At 32.5% G+C, this 24,076-nt stretch overlaps 2 protein-coding genes across 4 annotated transcripts; one reads left to right on the forward strand and one right to left on the reverse strand.

The window, feature by feature from the left end:
• The first annotated feature begins 1,174 nt into the window (after positions 1–1,174).
• On the forward strand, positions 1,175–8,089 carry LOC143179266 (HUWE1-associated protein modifying stress responses). Of its 3 annotated transcripts, XM_076378405.1 has the most exons (6): positions 1,201–1,797; positions 2,020–2,091; positions 4,247–4,418; positions 4,641–4,786; positions 5,291–5,446; positions 5,528–8,089. In XM_076378405.1, exons 1-5 carry the CDS (start codon positions 1,605–1,607, stop codon positions 5,431–5,433), a joined length of 726 nt encoding a protein of 241 aa, XP_076234520.1. In that variant the 5' UTR covers positions 1,201–1,604; the 3' UTR covers positions 5,434–5,446; positions 5,528–8,089. The 3 variants fall into 3 exon arrangements, with proteins under 3 accessions (XP_076234521.1, XP_076234520.1, XP_076234519.1); XM_076378406.1 differs by having other exon boundaries at positions 1,175–1,797; positions 4,644–4,786; positions 5,291–8,089; XM_076378404.1 differs by having other exon boundaries at positions 1,207–1,797; positions 5,291–8,089.
• Positions 8,090–10,603: 2,514 nt separating this feature from the next.
• Positions 10,604–23,658, reverse strand: Sans (SAM_USH1G_HARP domain-containing protein Sans). Its single transcript, XM_076378979.1, has 7 exons — positions 23,537–23,658; positions 22,842–23,003; positions 16,692–16,964; positions 16,233–16,506; positions 15,209–15,514; positions 11,333–11,531; positions 10,604–10,860 (listed from the first exon to the last, which is right to left on the reverse strand). Exons 1-7 carry the CDS (start codon positions 23,656–23,658, stop codon positions 10,604–10,606), a joined length of 1,593 nt encoding a protein of 530 aa, XP_076235094.1.
• Between the last annotated feature and the right edge of the window lie 418 nt (positions 23,659–24,076).

Genomic DNA, 24,076 nt, shown 5'->3' on the forward strand with positions numbered 1-24,076 from the left:
TTAAAATATCAATACATTTATTTCAATCACCTTTTTTGGCATTTCCTTGCAAGTTTGATCTTGAACGAACTTCTGTAGATAGTTTTCAAATTTGTCTTAAAATAAGCTACAATACTAGCAACAAATAAAAGTATAGTTTCATTTGGAAAAATGGTCGTGACCTTTACCTCATCTTTGCACGTTTACCGAGAAAAATAAAAGTTCTACCACATAATATTTCCCTCGGTGCTGAACAATTTTTGCGTATAATCAATATTTTTGGAGATATTCGTCTGTAACGCTTTATAATTTCCACTTTGTATACTACCTATGCGGTTTCAAAAAAGTGATATACCAATGTTTCAAATGTGTAAAACTATTTTAATGCTCAACTTGAATATGTTGTTAATTTTTATATACAATTAATTTGTATACAATTTTAAATAATGCTCATAATTTTGCAAAATTAATTTCAAGTCGATATTGAGATATTGATAATATTTTATAAAATGTGTCCGACTAATTATTTTCTTAAAACATAATTTAGTTTAAATAAGTAATAAAAGTACGACACAGCATGTTTGTACCGTTTTTAATCAAATGTAAGTTCGATATTGAAATGGAGTAACTAAGGTGATCATAGCTCGTACGTAGCGCGAATGCTGTGATGTTGGTGTCGGTATGCCGTGTCAAATTATCTTTTGCTCACATGCGATATCACACTTTCCACGTTATCTTTGCTCCACTCAATTTTTGAAGTTCCTATACATGCACTATACACAGGTCGTGTCTATAAATGTATACATATGGTCTAATTTATGATCTAACAAGTGCGTATTGTATTGTGTGTGTTGTAAGTGTGACGTCACACTTGGCAGTTATCTTTGCTTAACCGAGCTCGTAATACATTCCGTGTCTAGTAGTATATATGATCTAAGTTCGCAGTCTAGTGTATTATATAGAAGTTTGTGATTCGTATACTTAAGTCAATAACAATATAACGTTCCCTGGAGATAAGGTTTTAAAGATTTCAAAAAATTTATTTATGTACCACACAGAAAAATAAATTAAGATAGGTGTATTTCATTAATATAAATTGCATGTGCATATAGGAAATATAGTTACAATTTTCTTAAAAAACAGAAAATTCCCTGCCAATAAGGTTGTTCAATATGAGAAACTCAGCAGCATTCATTCATGCAGAGAAATATCAGATGGCAAAATAATTTTCTTCCATATCGACAGCACAAGATTTGTCTCGATGTTGCCTCATATAATTTTGCAGAGAGCAGCATTGCTTCCCAGAGATCAGTGCGTACTCCGTCCACTCAGGGGGTGAAAAGGGATTATGTATCATCGTTGGGTTAGTGGTTAGTTCGTTAGTTCGTTCTTCGTGCCTAGCAATTCGTGTTTTGCATATTGCCAAAACTCGTGAGATCCTCGAGCGAGGCCCATCGTAATGGCCGCGACCTGACTTGGGTGGCGTGCATGCGAGTTACTTCGCGTTATAAGCAAGAGTGCATTGGGAATCAAGAACCTAGAAGATACGACGGAGTTTAGGGTTACGCGATTCGGAGTACTCGCGAGTGTGTGGGCGAGGCGTGAGCATACGACAGAAGTGAGCCATGAGCGAGGATCGTAGCGAAGAGGATCCTATAATGGATATCTGGTACAACAATTGGGAGCAACAGTGCATCGAGGCGTTGGAGGCAGAGCCTGATTACGAAACGCAGCTGCACAACGAGAAGGAGCTCTACTCGCAGCAGATGTGGACGAGCTTTCAGACGACGGCGTCGGCCATCGCCCAGCTGTACAAAGGCGAGCTAAACATTCACACTGTCTCCGAGAACGAGGACCGAGCAGCGAGATAAGTCCGTGTCTCTGGTTCCTGGCAGTTGCTGTTTCATATTTCAGTCGACATCCATTTTGTGTGCTCAGACGATACGCCACTGTTCTCGCTCCTCGTTTGCCTCGATTCCCTTTTTTCGCCTTGCATATCGATCTGATTGTCTAACCAATTTCACTTTTGCTCTTTTGCAGATCGCACGCAGGGTGTCTCTCTGTGGTTACCCTTCCAAACTGCCGCTGGCACCGTCACATCGTTGTACAAAGGTGCGTGTACTTCGTTTCTCTTGTCAACAATGCGAGCGAGATAAACCTTCCTGCTCTCTCTCACTCTCAAGCATTTTCCTTGCCTCAATGTCGACCTTTCTTCGTCGCTTTTTCCCCCACCCCTGGACCCTCGCCCCCGCCACTTGGGCATCCTTTTGTGCAACCGTCACTCATTTGCACTATTAATGTGTGTGTCTTGTGTGGATGTGTGCGGCGGAACGCTTTGCACAGCTGACCAATACTGAAGGTCAGCTGCGAATTAATGTGAATTTTTTAGAGTATTACGAATGTTTGTGAAGAAAAGTAAACTCTTATAGTTTATAAATAATTCTGTTGTATTCATAGATAATCTTGTAACTATGTAATAATTAATGTTACTGATTAATTTTTGCTGATTGTGTTTACTTTAGAAATTAATATTATCCTATGCACTACTCGAAGAACTGTTACATACAAGTATAATTAAATGAATTTCAATGCTATAAATTAATGGCAATTATATTTTTATATGAGAATATATACCTTATGTATTATTATTGAAAGATGACAAATTTTATGTAGATTGAATTCTTATTAAAGAAGTATTGAATGAAAATTAAGATTGCGGTAAGGTATCAAATTGTCCTAAAACATTGCACAAGAGTTAATATTTCTGTTACTCTAGCTAAGTTTAGAAGTAACATCGCATTGTTATGTTTCTATATATTTGTATTTTATTTTGTTTCAATAATTTTTGTTATAAGTATTGAAAGAAACCTATCATTTTTGTTTAGTAAGTAATTTACTAAAATTATTGGAGAGAAATAAAGTCTTAGGATTTATAAATAATTTTGTTGTATTGATAGATACAATATTATACTATAATATTGTATTGTATTGTAATGACTAATGTTAATGATCAGTAGACTGGATTTTCATGTATTCATGGAAAATTTAAGTATGCAGAAAGGTACAAAATATGCAAAAATATGGAAAAGATCAAAAGTAAAGAATATATTGTATTTGGAAATTGAAACGAATTTTTAATTTATTTTCGTTGTTTCGTTATTTTAATAGTATCAATGAAGATTTCAATTTGTATAAATATTCATGTTCTACTAATTGATAATTGCAAATATTGCATTTGTTAATTTTGTGTAACTTAGAAATTGATATTGATATTTTATCGTTAATTAATTTAGGAATGACACTGCATTCTTATGTTTAGATTGTTTACTTGTATTTTACTTTATTTGAATGATTATTGTTGTCATGAATAGTGAGAGTTGAAACTTATCATTTTTGTTTGATAAGGTATTTTGGTCAGATTTTTATGAAGGAGAATAGTAGTAAACCTAGAGTTTATCGATAGATGATTTTATAGCTATGTAGTAACTAGATTGCAGGTATTTATGTATTTATAGGAAGTTTAAATGTTGAAACAAATACAGAATGCACTTAATATGCAAAAATATACATATAAAATATCCAAAATAATGTACACATTATACTAAAAGAATGAAGTAGGGTTGTATTTAGGTTTCAGGTGATTAGTTCAGTTTTTGAAAACATGAATTTGCATAAACTTCCATAGTCTAATAGTGACTAATGTTAACAATCAATATTTGCAAATATTATATTTGGCATTTGCTAATTGTGTTTGGCTTGGGAATTTATGTTGATATTTCTGTTAGTATTGCTTGTAAATTAGGAGTAACACTGTGTATTCCTATATTTGAATTTCTTCTCTGTATTTTACCTCATTTGAATAATTATAGTTGTCATAAATCTCAAGAGTTAGAAACCATTAGTTTTGTTTAAAACTTAATTTTTGATACATTTTGTATTAATTTTGTATTAATACTATGTCTGTCTGTACACCCTTAATAAAATTGTCTCAAGGTATCTTCAACAAGATTTTTAAGTTTATATTGATATATAGAGTCTCCACTTATTAATATTATAACTTAAGAAAAGTCGATTCTTAATGAAAAATTAGTTGAATATAATTAAATAATATTTCAGTGAATATCAGTGTTCTTAAGTCTCTTTACATTATTAATAAAATAGTAAATAGTTGCAAATATTTTCTTAATGGTTTAATGTACTGTATAAATAATTATATAAAATAATTTGTATATAGTTGTATTTCTAATTATAATTAACATCTTAATAGATTCAGTGGACAGTATGCGCAGATGTAGTGAATTAGGTACAGAAGTGGGTCGACAAAAACGTAGTAAGGAAATAATGAATTGGGCAAGGAAAAGGAGGCGTATGATCCGCAGAGAAGACTTATTAGCATATCTTGCTGGAAAACCACCACCGCCTCGACCACATTCACATAGGTAAATACTTTGTTACATTTTTACTAAGTAAACAAATGCGTTATTATTAATATTTTTTATAATAAATAATTTTGATAGCTTAGAAATGTTCTCTTAGTATTTTTATCATACATAAGTGTAATTGTTAATGTAATATTAGTGTTACTATTGCAGAATTTAAATGTAGTATAATTAAGAATTTATGAATAAATATGTTCAAATGTATCACTGATATATTTTCAGAAGTTCACCTAAGCCAAGAATGATGGTGTGTGGTTCGCCTCCTTCGCAAAGTTCAACACCAAGTATGGTTGTTGCACCAACACCAACACCTGGTAATGATCCTGATCCTGAGTTACACACATTTAGGGAAGCAATTGCATTATCTGGTAAGAATTTTTTTGTGTTCCTAATCGTGTATGTAAGCATTATGTATAGACTGCTACATATAGTATTTGAAAGTTAAATATAATCAAACTGTATCAATGTATTCTATGACTACAAGTGATGTGATACAATGTTAGGTAGATACAAAGTATGTAAGTTACTAAATTCAATATTTCAACAATATTAAAATTACATTAAAAATGGTGAATAGAACTTTAAAATGGAAAGTCACTATTGTGTTCATGCTACATATTTCTATTATAAATTTTGTTTAAGCATTTTCAGATTTGTGCTTATATAACATTTATTTCTTATTTCTGTTTATAAAATATATTGATACAGTTTATTTGTTTAACTTTGAGTTCCTATATAAATGATCAGTAATACTTCTTAGTTTTCATATGTTATATATTTTTATAATTATGTGTATTTATAATGAATTTATTCTTGCTTTGATTTACTTACCACTTCCTTGAATTAATGAAAATATTTTAATAATTGGATAGGCTCACCAATGTCTCGACGTACTGGAAGGCAAGCCGAATTGTCAGCCTTTATTACTAGCGAATTCGCTCGGCATCACAAACGACCTGCTTCGCATGATGTGGATATGGGATCTCCCACGCACAAACGTTCGCGTTTCATGTAACAGCACGCGATGTGTAAAGTAGCTTCACTCCCTTGTTCCCTTTTAATTAATCAATTGATCAGTTAATTATTAACGATTCAACTTCTCTACATAGGTCCTGGTTAAACAATCATTTGAAGAAGATGGCAGTGGTTTGCATTGTTATATAGAACACGTTCGTATATTTCGAATATCTTAGTCTATTGTGTCTCGCTATTGGTGACTGTAATTGTATTTTTCAAGTCTGGTATTAATCTTTAGTAAAGTAATTCATTTAACTCCAGAAAATAATTAATTATAGCGTCAAAATTATCGCCACAATTTGAGAGAATGATATCTTAATAGTATTTCAAGTTGCGACACAAAGACAGATTACCTCTCTACGCTAGAGTTTTTTAAAAAAATTATTTATTTATTTATTTCTGTTAGTGGCGAGATAATACAAACGTGTTTCGAGGCATAATTTCATTGTTTTATGTACAAAAAGTCTGTATACATGATCATTAGTTTATCGATCCATAAACCGAGAGTATCGAAGCCTTCTATGATTGGACCGCTCTGAGTTTAACTCCACAAGCTTCATCATTTCTTAAATTTCAGTTTCATTTGTTGTTATAGCCTCTCCTTCCGGGGTCGCTGTAAGTAAAACACTGATTATCTATTGGGCAAGTACTACGGAGAATCTATTGAACAAATAGCTCTTGTGTGGATGGAAGCATTTCCGTTATTTGTCCATTTTCTGTGGTTCCTGTACAATGGATAATCAATATCTTCCAGATGTATACGTAAGAAGAAGAGCCTATAGCAAATGTGTAAGTAGAGTTAAGAAATGGTGGTTGTAGGGATAAACAACGAGCCAAGAAAAATGGAAGGTTCATTCCTTGTCTTCGAGCGATCCGACCTTAGATGCACTATGAAATGTTAAAAGCTGCAATTAATATATTTTACACATAACCGGTGTGTACGTTAAAATATGCAGCTAATCGTGATATTTTTCAGCCGTTTTATGATGTAATATAACATGTTCAAATCGAATGTTGACAAGTGGTGAAATGATAATTTAATATGCTATAACTATATTATTATTCGTGATCTTAATTTGATGGTAACAGGGGACAGGGAGAGGACGATTGTAGAATATTCTTTAATAATCCAAAGGATCGCTTAGCCCCCTGATTATAATGTTGTTATGATTATTAAGTGATCATAGGTGATTGATATTTGGAGGCTTTTATCAATAAAAAGATCATTTTATACGGTTTTTGTTGGCAATAAAAAAGATTGAACGATCGGAGAAAGGATAAAAATATTGGTAATGAAAAAATTGCGTTGATAAATTGTTCGGTTTCTGTACTGTATAAATTCTATTTATCATTTATAAGCAAGGGATCTACATTTTCTCTTATACGACCTCTATATGTAGAGCAACCATAAAACTGTCTTTTAGATAATATATTTGTTTTCTGTAATCCTCTCGTTTGTAATTTTATATCTACTTTAACATGTACATTCATGTGCGATCCCTTGGAAGGAATCGAAAAAGGTTTGTTTACCTACCGCAACGTTTCTCGTGTCACATTCACGCTAAGGTCTCAAATAACATAAGGTCGAGTTCAGAAGGAAAGTTCGAAGAAAATATTGAACAAGACAAGCGAGAGATATTCGCGCTTATTCTTTCCATATATGTCGCGGATGCTCATTGTGTAACTATTGATAAAGTTCTTAAATAGACTTCGTGTAGCTATAAATCTCAAACGAGTTAGGATAAGCAGTGCTTATATCAAACAGAATCGATGGATGGAATAAACGGACCGGTGGGAAGGATTTATTTGTAAAAAGTCTCTTCCAATTTTTAAGTATTCAATGTCAATTGAATAGTGATGAAAGGTCATGATAGCGTAATGTTGATTTATTTTTTGTAACGTATATGCTAAGGGGTAAAGGGCTGAAAATTTGTGTTAAAATGTATCTCGGACAACGTCTGCACAGACAGTTTATGCAAAGGGATCTGCTTTTCCACGACTGCTAATATGGACCTAATCGATGAGTAAGCTTTCCGTCTTTGATGTAGCCATTGTCAGGGAGACACAGCTCTTTCCTATACATATATGTATATATATATACACAAACACACACATATATATATATATTGTATCTGTGTACATATACGTACGTATTTTATAAGGAGCATTATGTTCAAAGACTTGTACTGGACTGATTTATCGCTCCGTGTTTAACATTACTGTAAATGTATGTTATGTTTAGGCGTTGTGTTTCGTGCCTCTTCTATCTGAATTTCGAAGATTATTACAAGTTACAGGAAATTCAGGAATGTTTTAATTCATCAAACTGCCGACAAATTTATTTAAGAATAAAATTCAATTATCTTACGATAAACATTCCCAATTTCCTTTCATTTGTTCTTCGAAAGTCATTTAGAAGTGAATTTGCTTTCTATTCGTTCTCTTCTTCTCAGTATCGTTCGAACACCGTTCCGTAGGCAAGCAGAAATTATTGTTCCGTTGTAAATATAGTGTACGTTTATAATTGATAACGATAAACGATAGCCTTAGGTCTATTGCTAATACTATTACCAATTATTAATACTGACAACTATGCGATAGCTTTAATAATATTTATCATACGATCGGCAGTTAATAAAACTCGAAGGACTCCATTTGACTCTACTTTCCTGACCAGTTTGGCAATGCAGGGTCATATTTCTGAAAGTTCTAAAAGTTCCATTCCAACGAAATGCAAATTACAATATTGAGGACTATCCTTGCACGGGAGAAACGTAGTTATCAGTAGTCTTCTTTTAGATCTTATATTTTTTTTAAAGGGCTGTAGATTCTTTACAGTACCTTTTTGAAAATAATTTCTTCTTTGATAAGTGTTTCACTGATAATGAATCTTTCGTACAAAGGTAGTCTCGGCATAAAAGAATGAAAACGCATAGAAGAAAGTAACATGCTGAAGATGCCATATTTAGGAATATTTTATTAATAAGGAACCAGATACTCTACTCGATTATTGAGTCATTTTGTACAGATATTGTCCTGTTTCTTTTTGTCTTAACGGGGGGGGGGGGGGGGGGGGGGGGGGGGGGGGGCTGTTTGAATACTCGCAAGATTCTGTCGACATAATTGATATTTTTCTGGATTGCATAATGCAAAATTAACCATGCACGTCAGTAAACACTTCGAGGTCAGTAAACAGAGTTTTCCCACATACATAAAGAGCTTTCCTTTTCTCATACGGAAGTTAATCTTGTTAACAATCTGTGCTGTATCTCACAAAGAGATAAAATATTTTTTCTTTTGTATATGCAGTCAATGCAGGATATCGTTGCGCATCGTTTAGAAAGTAAATAATTTTGTTTTATTTTGTTCATATTATTTAAAATAAAACATTCTGTAAATCAATACGTTTCGCAAGTGAAAGTTAGAGATAATGAATCAATAGGAAAAATATGAATAGCATGTCTTTTATAAGAAACTTAGATTTTACGTCAGGAAGTAATTCTGTTGTGAATCAGTGAGACTTCTGTCTGTTTTTGAAGAGATGCGTAATCTGTACTTGCTGCCAAAAAGAGTTTCCAATGAAAAAGTGGCCACTATAAAAAACCGACTGTTGTGTATCCATATAGAAATAGACAAACGTAGTTTTATAGGGCTCTGAAATTAATCGATTAATAATAAAAGGCAAATTGAATAGTCCATTTTTATATTAATAAATCGATAGTTGTTTAAAGTAACAATTGGATAAGTTGAACAGATATGAAATATTTATTGATCCATTAATCGATTAATCATACAGCCTTAGTAAATGAGAGATCGCGAGGAAATCACTTCTATACCATATCTTTTTCACAGTAATGTAGTTCGTACAGCTGTTCATATAGGTGCATAGAAATATGCGTACGTGTGACGAGCACGGAGCACCAACAAATTTTCTACGAGCCTTTTTTCGTTCTAATGCACCTTTATCGCAACGCGATATTATTCTTGTGTATCTACAAGCGTACCATCGTATTCTCTACTTGCATGAACACAGAAGAGCCGTGATACGACATGAAAGATGTTTATGTTTGCGGTTAGGCGAGAAATGGTGCTGTTATTTTTTGCAAACATAAGAAGCTTCTATATTTTTGCGTCTCTTGTTTGTAAGATAATCATTTACAAATAAAATTACAAGGAAAACAAATGTTATCGTTATTACCTATTTCTTATACACAGATTGCGGTTAAATCGTTAAAAAACGATGTCGTACTGCATAGACTGCACGAAGTGTTAATTATCATATTTACATATTCTACCTTTAGTTTGTACAGTTTGTATAAAGTTTATCGCACTTGAATAACATTTGAATAATAGAAACTTGAATCTTGTGTTTTTCTATTGCTTATTGTACTTATAAAGAAACATATTTTGTTAAATCGACATTTATACATTTTCATTTACATTCGTAGACTTAGCGTACATTCTATTCTACTATTTTAAAGCACCATACAAAAAACGAGAATTAAGAATTAAGAATTATTATATTATTGCACGCCTTCATTTATCATAGTGAACGATTTACATTTTTATGGCGACAATAATTCAAATCAGTTTTATTACAAAAGTAAACAAATATTTGTACAGTCTATTGAAATAAATGGCTAAAAATGTCACATATTTCATTCATTTACGTAGTCTAATCATAACAAAAAATTTGATTCAAAATATGAAGATGGGTCAATATGTTCGCGAAATGACGGATTTAGAGAAGAATAAATAAAGTAAAATTAAGAATAATTTTTTTAGTGCCTTAAGAAACCTTGTTAAATTATGTAACAAGTGTATTCGGATGAAGGCACTACCTACTAAATATTACTTTTTATTTTGCACATTCTGTATTCCACGTATATATTAGTCCATCTTCGTAGAATATATTATTTTGTGCTTATTAGTCCAATTTCAATCAAATGTATGTATATTTAATTTATATAATTGTTTTTCTACTACGAACTATAATCCAAACGCAAATGTTAATATTTTTATGGCTTTTTTATCATTCTTCTATATACAAGCTATTTTCATGTTAAACGTTGTTTATATAATATTTTATTAATGATTTAGGCACTTTATCAGACAATATCAGGATATTTTAAAACTTCTTCAGGTTTCTTTATACTAATACTAAAACTTTATAGTCTGCTGTCCTTAATAATGTTTTCCGGTGCATCCAATGCCTTTCTCCGGTTCGCTATCGCATTTACCAACTTCCTTTTAGGTCCAAGCGGAAGTTTCAAGGCCGCAATGTCAGCTTCGGTTAATAACATTAAAGCTTCCAGATCAATCTGTTCTGATTCTAAAATGGGATGTATGGACGATAGATTATTGGCAACTAAGAATCTCTGTAAGGGTGTCCATTCTTCGCCACTTTCCTCTTCTTCTTCTTCCTCTTCTACAATTATAAATCCTATCTTTATTACAAATTTTAAGCTCAAATTAAAATTGGAATTTGATGATTTTTGGCAAGAATTCAATTCACATAAAATTCGCTGATTTTTATATAAATAGTAACTATTTTAATTGATAATAATGAACATTATAATTGCTTATTATATAGTCCGAGATCCATATTATGAACAGTACACAAGCAAACAACAGTTTTCTATGTATTATGTTTTTCAAAATTATGAAAAATTTTAATTGAAAAATAATGAACAGATCTGATAATATTATTAGAAATCACTGTTAAAATTGTTCTGGTCCACAAATGGGTTATATGAACGTATTAAACTTTTATATTTTAGATTCTACATAGTCGAATCATAAGCCACTTACTGAATTTATAATTATAGAGTATAATTGAGCAACAACATTCGATAAAATTATGTAGACTTTCCTAAGATGATAAAATCATTATTTACCTGAAAGTAAATCGTCATCCCACATACTTTGCCTTCGTGCTAGGCTACCTGCGCTGCCTAAGCTGATTTCTTCATTATGCCCATTTGAACTGGACCTGTGACCATTTAAAGATCCGTTTAAAGAGCCATTCATGCAAGAGTTACCGTTTTGTTGATGCGCTTCCACTTGCGAGATTGGTAGATTTTCGAAAGTAGTTATCTGAAATTGAAAAATAAAAATATTTTCTCAAGTTAGTTTAAATAAATGTCAAATTATGTTTTAGAATGATTAATATAAATCATTATTAGGAGTATACGAGAGTCCAACTTTATATTTGGGTGCTCGAAAGTTACTAAGTTTTGGTATCTTGAGTTCGACCCGATCCGATTTCAATTTCAGGTACCCAAAAGTTACAGATAACCGAACATTGAATATTTTCGTGTCCCAATTCGATCCGACCTGAGTCAGGTACCCGCGAACATCTACATAATTATTATATTAGGATATTCCTTAAAAAGTGTCTCTGAAAATTATTCTTTTTCTAAGACAATCATGTTTACTTTCACATACAGGTTGTTTAAAAAAAGGGTTCAAGACTTTAAAAGCTTATAGTACTCACCGATAGGTGTAAAAAATATCTAATTTACATGGGCTCTAAAGTCAATCCTTTTGACAAAAAATCGATTTTTATTATTTACGAATATTTAATACTGTGAGTTTCCCAACGACGCATTGAATGTAAGTATAGGAATTGATTCAGAAAAATATTCAAGGTTGACAACACAAGGTTATTACTAATACTTGCTAAGTTACTTTATTCTTTGTTATACATATTATAGTAAATGTTCGATGTGTTTTCCTTCCGCTACAATGCAAAACTCAATGCTACGAATCGTAGATTGACATACGTGAACGTATTTTTGAATCAATTCCTTTATATACATCGAATGTGCCGTGGAGAAACTCACTCACGGTATCGAATATTCATTATTAATAAAAGTCGATTTTTCGTCAAAAGGATTGATTTTAGGACCATTGTATGTTGATTAGACATTTTCTACTCCTGTCGGTGAGTACTATAAGTCCTTAAAGTCTCGAACTCTTTCTTTTAACACTCTGTATAATCACTGATATTATTGTTTGTGTTAGTTTTATTTCTCAGATAAAATTTCAGTACTGAGATTTATTTAGTAAACAGATGGTTTTAATTTTAATCCTGTTTTATTATTATTCTGATCAATTTCACACTTCAGTAAATTAGGTATGATTTGTAAAGTTTACGACAGTTTAACAACAAATTGGGATAATGTTTTAATAGATTAAGTATCATTTGTTTATAACATTTTAGACACTTTATGTTATTTTATGTAAGTGAAACAGGAAGGAGGTTTTCGAGGCTTCTCTTAGTCCCGATGGAGTGCTAAATTATAAACTCAAATGAGCAGGTTATGCGTTACCCTGTTTACTAGGTAAAGGTATTAAATAGTTCCCTATTCTACCCAGCTATTCACAACTTCCTCCGAATTCTGCTTTGTTTTTCGATGACCAGTATTCTGTTTATACGCTCGGGCACTGCCCACATAGAATGACGGCCTATTCTTGAGTGTAGCATCTTCATCAGAGACGAACTGTACCTGTTTATTGCTTAAACTTAAAAGGGTATTTATTATTTACATTAGGCGATTCGTCTTCTCTGGTGCAAGGCAGTATCTATTAGTCTAGCCAGACCTATTAATATTAACCCCCTTACTTCTATCCTTCGATATACTAATTCCTCCTTACTCTAATTTCACAACTTTCCTGATTACAAACCCGAAAATACTTTCTTCAGAGACTACAAAAGATGCGGCACCCCAGCGCACCTCACTTTTTAGATTCGTCGACGCTTGTGGGTAATCAAAGGATATATTATACAATGGAGTATAATCGGTGAAGGAATCGGTGTATTTGACTGCTACCTATTGTAGGACTCTTGTTCAAAGAGTGTACACTTGTGCGCTCAAAAATGTTAATAGAGGATGAGTTTCAAAAACTCATTGTCAGATTACTTGCTAAAGTATTTGAGTTTTTATCTTTCTTCTCTCCTTTGTTGAGTAGAATTTTCTTAATCAAAAGTCCCCTATCCATACTATACATACTTATTTACGTTGAACTAGTTTGGGACTGTCTCTTTCGCTGAGAGACTAATTCCCAAATCGATACTGAGCTCTCTAGGATTTATCGAAATTCTCCTTATTAGTCAAGTAAATGATTAATAGGGATCAGACATTAGCTGATCAGAGTAGGCCTGACAAACTAGGGTTTCAGACATGACCTTCAGACCATGAAAACTTCTCCCTCTGCTTTAGACTCAAATTATTAAATAAAGTCACCCACTAAAAATGAAATCCTCTCGATAATAGTTAGGGTAAAAAAAAACGTCTAAGCGAGACGATACCCTGTAATTGGATAAATCAGCAACATTGCTACAGTCCGATTTTCTAGAGTTGAGCCGTGATGGCCGGGTCCTCTAACTTGCGCTGTTGTTTTTCTAACTCGTGAATGGTGTTTTTCCCACGCGACGCGCGCCCTATTCATTGGGCCTTAACCAGTTATCCATGAATACTTACAATTAGTCGTGGGTCCTCACAGGTCCATGCTTATTCCCTATCTTTGTCTGCCGTCTGTCGTCTTTCCTTCTCAGCGGGGTCACCTAATGCTATTTCAACGGTGATTGACAAGGGTGTCGAATCCTATTGGCAATTTAGGGAGGCTTGTGTCGCACAGAAAAAATAGCGGACAACTCGGTTTCATTTAACTCAAACTCAAAACAGTTTAAACAGTGTCTTAAACTACCTTGTAACTTTTTGTAGGCCCGTATAATATTAAATCGGTATCAGAATCGCGTAAATTGATAAACGAATACGAAAAAAGTAAGCAATTCAGAAGGGAGTACTTTACAAATGAAGAAATTCGCTTTATCGAGTCACTGAGAAAGACACACTTGCTTCTAAGGATAGAAAGTAAGTTTCGATTGGCTATACAATCTGACAACTTTACTTGAAATACGCACCTAGCGTTGGTTCCCTGTCAGGCCATGTGCGGGCCGCTTAGAACGCCCACGGCTTAACTCTGGAAAATCTCACTGTAGTGGATGAACGTATTAAAGTAGAGGTTCACAAATATATAATATAATTTTATATTATAATTATAATAAATATTATAATAAATTATAAGCACGATAGAATCACAATAGAAGGGTGAGTTGATTAATCTGAATGATTGTTTGCGCTTCTTGATTAACGCGGAGCACTATATGTATAGATGGATGATATATTCTAATATACTGTATATTATTATTTAATGTTAATTGTATACTGACTTGTCGCACTTCAATAGTAGTGCTGTTAATAAGGTTTGATTTTAATATAGCTGAAGTAGGTATAACAAGAAGAAAAGGGTGTCGAGATTTTTCTCCCCTGCCCCATGATTTTCACCCTTGGAAAGGTAACCTTTAGATTATATTCCCATAGGTTCTACTTTCTGAAAGGAATCATGTTAGCACTTTATTCATAATTTTCTCTTTCTATGGAAATGAGTTCCTTCTTTCTTCAATTCTATTATATCTTATTTCTAGTTTTTTAAATTACCTCTTTAACTTGTATTTAATTGGTTGCTTAAACGTTGTTTTCTCTCTATTCATTTGTGACTGATTAGATCTAAGACTTAAGTGATGGCCTTCACAAATTCCTGTATTGGGGAAGTTCATACAGGCCCTTCCAATTATTATGAGTAAACTACTTAACTCCTGATAATTCAGCCCCCCCCCCCCCCCCACCCCCACCCCCACCCCCACCCACGCACACATGCACGCACGCACGCACGCACGTATGTTTTTAATTTTTATTATACCATACCGCTTTTCTAAATGCCACAGAACCAAAGCCAGGTCTATTAAAAATACTCGCAGGTTCTTGCAAGAAGTTATTATCTCTCATGCCATTCGTGTCTTCATCGCGTTGTTCTGGAATTTCATCAAAGCTGCGGTCGCCTAGAAGATCAGGTGTGCTCTGTGCCTTGCTCAAAGTGCCCCACACATCCGAGATTTTTCCTCTCCTTCCAATTTGCTGGATCTGAGTCTCGTAAGTTCCTACATACATCACTTCGGAATCTCTTCTGAAACCAGTAAGGCTGCGGATCGATTTTTTCCCATTCATTTCAATCTGGGAACAAAATTATGCAAAATGTCAGAAATGCAAAGCATATTATTATAGAGGATGACACAGAAACAGGTGGTTCTATACTGGTAACGTACTGTACTCTTGCTGATTATGAATAAAGATCAGATAAACGTTGGTTCAAAAAAGTCTTTCTTTCAGAGATATAAACCTAATTTGTAAAAGGGGAACTTTCTATATGAGAAGCCATACTGTTGCCTATATGTACTTAAATGTGATTTGCTCATGATAGAGCTCCAACCCGATGTAGTCGAGTGGCTGAAAACTATCTTAGTAACAATTATACCAATCGGTGAATTGACAGAGGAGAATCAATTCTCTGCACGTTTCCCAATCTAACTCCTTTAGATTTTTACTTATGGAGATATCCAGATATGAATGAGACAAACAGCAGAAATGTGTACGAAACGTTGATGCGAAGTACTTATTCTTTCAAAAGCAAATCGTATCCAACAATTTTTTTAAGTAAGTTTTGAATATTTCTAAAATATTCCGTTTTATATAAAAAGTGTTCATATCTCGTAAAGGAAGAGTTTCCGGAATTCTTTCCGGAGTTTGTGTGACTTTTTTTTATTTTTAGAAAGATCAGATATGTCATCAAGGTAAGGCCACCTAGTTTAGTGTTACCGTATATTTAAAAACAAAGATGATGAGGAATTCAATTTATGACATAGAAGTTTATAGTTTTTAAGAAATATTGTACCTCTACAACTTTAAAATCGTCGACAGATTTTTTCGCTAAGGCCTTTCTACCGACTGCACTACCGTGTTTTTTAGCGGTAGTGCCGACTATATCGCTGAACGTTGGTGAAGGCTTCACTCGACCTTTGAAGGTCAATATACTGGGTTTGTGAGGTAGCATGCCGGTTTCGTTTACCGTAGTCAAGTCCAATTGCGATCGATCCCTCGATAGTTTCTTTTGCTCTTTCTCAGCCTTAATTTCTGCCATTTTTTGTTTTTTCATGTACTCCTTCAATCTGTTTACAGAATCAATAAAATAAAACATCGTAACACAATTATTGCGTAAGCTAAATTAGAATTTATCGTCAAGTTTTTATGGTTATCATTAGACTGCGGATTTTTATGCAAATACATTTTTATCAATTTAATTATTTTATCAGATAATTCATGTCTTTAGATTTGACGATAATTGTATAAATACCTTTTCTCTGCCTCCTTTTCTGCCTTTTCCCGAAGAGATCGACATTTTTTGCGATTGTTTATTTCCTGATCTGCCTGGGCGAGATCCAAAAATTGAAGAATTACCTCTTTTCCGTTTATAGCAGCTAAATCCCTGGCAGAGTGTCTGTCGATATCCAATGACCAGATATTACAGCCGAATTTGACGAGGAATTTCACGCAGTACTCGTGACCCCTCGCTGCTGCCAGGTGAAGCGCCGTGTTACCGAAATAATCGGTTTTGTCTGGATCACCCCTGCATACAGGATCGTTAAAAAATACAAAACTTTGCCTTTACCTTTTGTCGTTATCTGAATTGTTGCATGTGAAATTGCATTGAGTTACATGAAAAAGATGAAAAAATTAGATGTAGATGGAAGAAAGTAGGTATGGAATATGAAAGAACAATGTTGTAGTAAATTTATCAAATAATGTTAAATATTATTATTATTATTTGTTACATAATGTTGGGAAATACGTCTGTCGGTTTATAACAATTAATTTTAACATAAAAAGCAAGAAATAAAGAATTTTAAAATTCGATCCTGCTAATTCAAAGTAGCAATTTCGAATGAACTAGTATTTACTATGTAGTACATGTAGGCATGAATTTAGAAAGAGAATACTATTGCACAGCTATCGTTCATTACATTTGCTTATGTACATGAAAGTTTGATTTATAAGTCATTGATTAGTGTTAAACCATTGTGGAACATATGTCTATTAAACATAATGATTTACGTAAATAAGTTGTAAAAAAATCAATTAAAATTAAAAATAAATTAAATTTTTGTATTCAAATTAAGAAAATTGAATAAGAGGTAAACATAAAAGCTTGCAACGGGACAAATAAGAAAAAATCCTAGCAGTAGTTTTCCCAATTAAAAAGAATTCTAAAAGTACGTGTGAACGAATTTGTGAAAAAGTGTAAAGTTTGAAGTAAAAAGCTCTTATTTATTATGTTAATAAAATATTGAAAAACTCTATCTCTACATTTGTGTATTTATTTCGTTTTTGCACAAATTGATGTTTTTGTTGGAAGGGATCGATTCTCCGAAAACGACTGCAATGCACAAATGGGCCCTACAAACCCCTATCCTGTCACGCAATGACATATGAGCGAAACGAAGTTCTAGAGGGATAGCAGGTATTATATTGAATTTCCGTCGTACCCCAACTGCATCGAAGTTAATCGAACAACACCTGATCTTGTTTACAATAAGACACGTGTTTCAATTTTTATTTTATTCTCCACGGAGCACAAGTGATCTTTTGAAACACTTTAAGAGCAAAATTCAAGTTGTTTTGAACGCAACATCTTGTTCGAAATGAAGTTTTCAAAATCTTATGTTATTAGGAGTCATGTATAAAATATTATATTGTTAGTAAGATTTCATTCGTAGTCTTTTTTTATTTGATTCATTTACACGTTTAAATTTAAGAATCATCGTTTTCTTCAAAGTACGTTTCCTCTTTTCTCTTTATGTTTTAAATATGTTAAACATATCTTAAATAATATTTGTTTGTATAAAAAATTATAAAGGAGTCACTGGTAATAAATTAATTACTGAATATTATATTCTAATATGGAATCAAATAAATTACTTAACATTCATAATTGAATAGTTTCATAACATTTTCCAAATATTTGTTATGGTCAAGCAAGTATCCTAATACTTTTGAGTCGAAGTATACGTCTCATAATTGTATACATTTAATTTGTTCAAACTTGACTTTTCTAAGAATACTGTACTTCAATTGTAATGCTAAATATTCAATTAACAATAAATTGATTTATACTTCGAAAAGCTACATATGATATTATAAGGGCTCGTTTGATTCGAGTAATGATTCTCAAGGAAGTGATTAGACAACTAGGGTAAATTGCTCCTAAACCGGAAGGAAATGCATGTATACGTAACTTATTGTTAAACTATACATAATAACAAAACGCACGGAACACAACGAAAAACTTCAGGTCCATAGGAACACTATATTCGTCCTTTTTTTACATTTTTTTCTTTGTCTATTTCTGTTTTAGGCCCAAATAATTTTCAATCAGTCAGCAGTCATTCGAGTATTATTTTCACATAACTATATCGAACTATTCTGATCAGATTATTGCTAAATATCATTCTCTCCTTGATCTAAAGTTATAAATTTTAAGTGATCATGATTTCAAATTCTTGAAATATTTGCTGAAATGTTTTCATACAAAATGTCGATAGCGTAGACTATGCCACGCCGCCATAAAGAAGCTTAACAAGCGTGTTTAAAAATACCAATTTCTGGTTCCCTTGCGCTATTCACTTTCATACCCTTTTCCCCTTAGCATTGTTCCAAATCGCATTCAGTTGTTTTTCATCGGTGCTCACTTGGCCGCAATTTCCGTTCGTGGGGGCGACAGATGCCATGATGCCAGATTATAGTGTATATATTTCCGGTTTCCCCCATCTGTCATCATTTTATATGAGTATTTCACGAAGACGTGTATGTAATAGGTAAATACGAGGATCATTTAATAAGTAAAGAGATAAAACCTCTAGTTTAAATAATATCCAAATAAGAAATAGGGGAGAGATGGTATGAATGGGACATTGCAATTATTTTAAAATGGTAAACCTGCATACGATGAAATTATATTTGTTTTGGATCCACATTATGACATGTTCCACCATACCACCATACCTAATTTAGGATTCACTTTTTTCGTGTCTCAAACTAAAATTTTTCCTACTTACTCAAAATGTCTTGTGAAGTATTGTTATTTTTGATTCATTTCTTAATGATCACATTTGATTAGATATTTATTCAAGAATAATAAAATAAAACGTCAGGTACCTTTTCTTTAACGTAGTAATTAAACAAGTTAAATTTCCAATGTGATAACGATATTTATGCAAGGAACACATAGACATTTTATATTTATTAAGGATATTGTTACTCAAAGCTTTTTCAGCTGTGTTATTAATATTTTGAGATCATAGATTATTCTTTTTTAATCTTACAAGTTTTTTAATCTTACAAAAATATTTTATTTTTAAAATGTACTTATATATAGATTTATTGTAAAACTTATTAGTGCAGTAAAATCTAAGAAAAATCAATAATATTATAATTGTAATACCTAAAGCAACAATAATTATAAAATTAATGATAATATTATATTGTTTTATTCTGTTATCTGTTTCATTCCATATCTATAATCAATTTATGAATGGGGCAAAATGCACATTTCTAAACAGTAAAAAATAATATCGGTATATGTAGAAATGTATTTATTGGTACCGTCCATTATTATAATGGAATAACGGATTTTTTTAATGGTATCAATTAAAATTAGAATGATCGTTTAATTTTCTTGTTATGTTCTCTTAAATAGAAGTATCTCATTTGTGTCACTTTTCCTCTATGATACTTTCAGACTCATAAGTTAGTATCTTTATAATTTATTTAAAACAGTCATTTGTCACTTATGTTAGTATATATAATCATTCAATTATAAAACACAATTCCTCTCGAAAGGTGTATATATTTTGGAAGATCAACGTTCTGTAATAACATATTTTGTTTCTAAAGGTGTTAAATTATCTGAAATTTACTCTAGAATGCTTAAACAATACATATGGTATATACAAGTTGTATGAATCTTGCAAATTTTTACAAATGAGTTGTTTGATTGAAAAGTTGCCGAACGGATGTTATCGATAGGCATCAGGCGGGGCTACCGAACAAATGTGAACTCCAGTTCTAGAAATTCACATTCATGGACTTATTCTTGGCGATAGATAAATTGCTATAGAAAAAATTGTAATTTAATACAATGCTTGAAGATAATGTGATGATTGCGATTTAGATAAACCCACGAGATTCACAGAGAAAATGAGTGCTTTTTTTATGTACTGTACAATTAACACTATATCGAACAAAATAGTCTGGAGTATTTTGTTATGTTCATCTTATAGTCCAGATCTTAGCCCATCTGATTTCTTTTTGTGTGGTCTCTGAAAGAGTTATTACATGGAGTTAAGTTTTGCAGCATTGAAGAAGTGAAAAAAATGTGCAAAATTGACTTAGGTAACATGATAAATAATTCTTTGCTACTGGTATAAAAACGTTAATAAAGTGTTGGCAAAAGTGCATAATTGAACCGTTCACAAGTCAAAGAAATTAATTTCACTTTGTGAATTGTTTAAATTTCTAGTGTCAAAGCAGTTGATTGATGCTTAACTTTTTATATGTAAAACAAATATAAATATTTGGGTTTTCTGGAATTGACCGATTTGGAAAATGAACGTATAGTAGAGGATTCTATTCAAAAACAAATAAATTATAATTGTATAAACTATATTGGAGCAGTAGTCGTTTGTCTTTTTACATATTGACTGACCCTCGTAGAACTACATATACCGATCTTAAATAGGTTCATCGCTTTGTCGACTGTTTATGTTTGGCAATACTCACAGGATTGCACCGTTGGATAGTATTTTCTCGATGCTTCGAGAATGTTATTCCTGCAAAGTATTGTTAAAATTTTCATAATCAGTAGGCACGACGACCTCGCGCTTAATTTGCATGTTCACTTTCAAGATTAAACGAGGCACTCTCGCTGGAATTTAAAGTTTCTTTGTTAAATTGTTAGCTTACTTTGAAAATTGTTAGCATATATGCATTTCTTCATTGCAGAAATTCAGTAATAAAATACTGTCCTTCTGGAGATATTTTCTTATAAAAATATTTTGTATACAATTTTAAATGAAACTTCTCTAATTATTACAGGTAATACCGTATAATACGATAGTTACGTTCCCAAAAATTGCTATGTTATGCTAATTTCTTGTATTCCATGAAATTAGAAATTAAGTACATGCGCATAAAATAACTAAAAAGCCGAAGTATATTATTTTATTTCGAAGCTACTAGATATACATACAGTTATTATAATGTATTAATAACTAGTTAAATATACCTGTTAAAGATGACTAAATAATTCATATTAATTGTGTCGTCCCTAACACTATTCGGTATCATACCATTTCTTTTTTAAATTTTCTCGCTCCTCCAATAGCAGCTAATTCAGAGGATGCGGTTTTTTGATCGTTCAGTAATTTCTTCCGAATCGATAATAAAGCAGTGTTCATATGATTTTGTATCCTCGCCGAAAATTCAACTCTCACGTATATATGCATACTTCCTTTGTTTGTGTATGTAAAAATGTGTGAACACAATTATTATTGATTTAGTACAATTATAGAACAGATTAATAGTTTTTATTAAATATAAATGTTTTCTACAAATATTAAGAAACGTAATTTCAACCATTTATCAGGCCAAGTAACAATAAATTCGAATTTGTAATCTGCACTCAGTATGCATGCGTAGTTATTCATATTTTCCCGTGGAAAACTTAACTACTTTGTACTTTATAAATCAGGTAGAACAAGACTGTAGCCAGAAGTGAGGAAAATATTGGTGAACAGCTTAGAAGAATGGACAGATTTACTATGTTGTTACAGTACATATAATGTTGGTTTCTTGTCAATTTTCGGAAGAGATACGGTAAATTGATACAGATTTATATATTATTTCAAGTGTTTGGGACAATAAGGACAAATGCCATATTGGGCTTATACATACATATTGAGAAAATCAACTAAAAAGGGTTTCATTAAATCCTGGAATCGAGTAAAAATTTATTGAAATTATGCTGTATGTATAACGCATTTTCATATAGTTTCTATATACGAGTAGTTTCTTGTTTATCTGTCATGTTGAATTGTATGTGATTTATATGTATAGCATGTTGATGATTTAAAAGAACGTAAATATTTTAATTGAGCAGACAAAGACATTGAAGCGTAGTGACTCTAATTTTCATATTTTGTATAATTTTTATTAAGTGGTTCGCGATCATCGTGGTGCATATTTCTATTTGTATCTCGAATTTGTTAAACCATGGCTTATGTAATTATATCCTTATTGTCTCGAACGCTTCAATTGATAATAGTATTGTGCAACTTCTTACAAATGTTGTACAGTTTGTTAAGAATTAAGCGTGTAAAGAGTAAGTATAGAATACGATTCGTGAATATTTCTCGAAGATATTCTTAAGTGAATAGCTTTGCGAGCCTACCCTTTGGCGACGAGCAGTCTCAGAGCATCTATATGACCTTCGAAGGCTGCCCATAATGTCGGGGTCATTCCTCCGTCATCTCGTGCGTTACAATCCTTTTTAGTTGTTTCTTTTAAGATGTCCAAGGCGCCGTCACGTGCAGCTCTATAGAAAAAATCAATAATTGTCGATTATGTGCAACCATTCAAAGAAATATTACATCTTTAGTTGAAATAGTTTAGGATTATCTAAACAACGTTCAAATATTTACTTGATTATTGAATTTCAGACCTTTGAATTGGAATACTACAGAATTAAAGTAAAATTGTTAATAATTTTCATTCGTTCTAATACCATCCCTTTCATTCTCCTTTCGTTGATATGTACGTTTTAAAATTTAAATTGAAATAAGTTGATTAATTTGTGGCTTAAAATTAGTCACGATCATAAATATTTTATGGCGAACTCATAAGCACAAGTTCCTCGAATAGTCTCGTACATTTCGTAATATTCCGATTTTTTCGTAATGTCATACCACAGTGCGATTTTCCAGAGTTGAGCCCTGCGCGTGTCAAGCAGCCGACACGTGGCTCAGCAGGAACCCAGCGCTAGATACATATTCGGTTGGATCTATGTTTCTATCCTTATGAGCTAGTGCATCTTTCATCTACAAGATACCCTATGCTAAATTAATTATTTTTTGCGTATTGTTTTACCAATCCAAGGGATTCTGATAACGATTCAATGTTATACAGGCTGGTATGAAATTACGAGGTAATTTAAGACACTCTTTAACTTGTTCTGAATTTAAGTTAAATGAAGACAATTTGTTCGCCATTTTTTCTATGCGACATGAACTGCCCTCATTCGCCAATAGGATTCGACACCCTTGTCACCACTGAAATAGCGCTAGGTAGCCCCACTGAGAAGAAAAGACGACAGACGCCAAATAAAAGTAAGGAATAAGCAAGGACCTGTGAAGGCCTACGACTAAGTATTCGTAGATAATTGGTTAAGGGGATAGAGTAGTCATGTGATTTTTCGAGATTGACAGGTTGGCATCTGCTGTTACAGTTTTCGTTACAGGAATAATACCTATAGTCTATAGGATTGACCAATTGTAAGTATACGAACTGATTGTACATCTTATAGAGTTTTGTGTCCACAATCAAATTACAGTACCGACTTAGAAATTCAGAGGTGTTTTTAGCGTCCTCTGCTCATGAATAATGGTCAGTTGAAGAACCAATCATTGA

The sequence above is a fragment of the Calliopsis andreniformis genome, chromosome 5 (genome assembly GCF_051401765.1).
Source record: "Calliopsis andreniformis isolate RMS-2024a chromosome 5, iyCalAndr_principal, whole genome shotgun sequence".
NCBI classification, from domain to species: Eukaryota; Metazoa; Arthropoda; class Insecta; order Hymenoptera; family Andrenidae; genus Calliopsis; species Calliopsis andreniformis.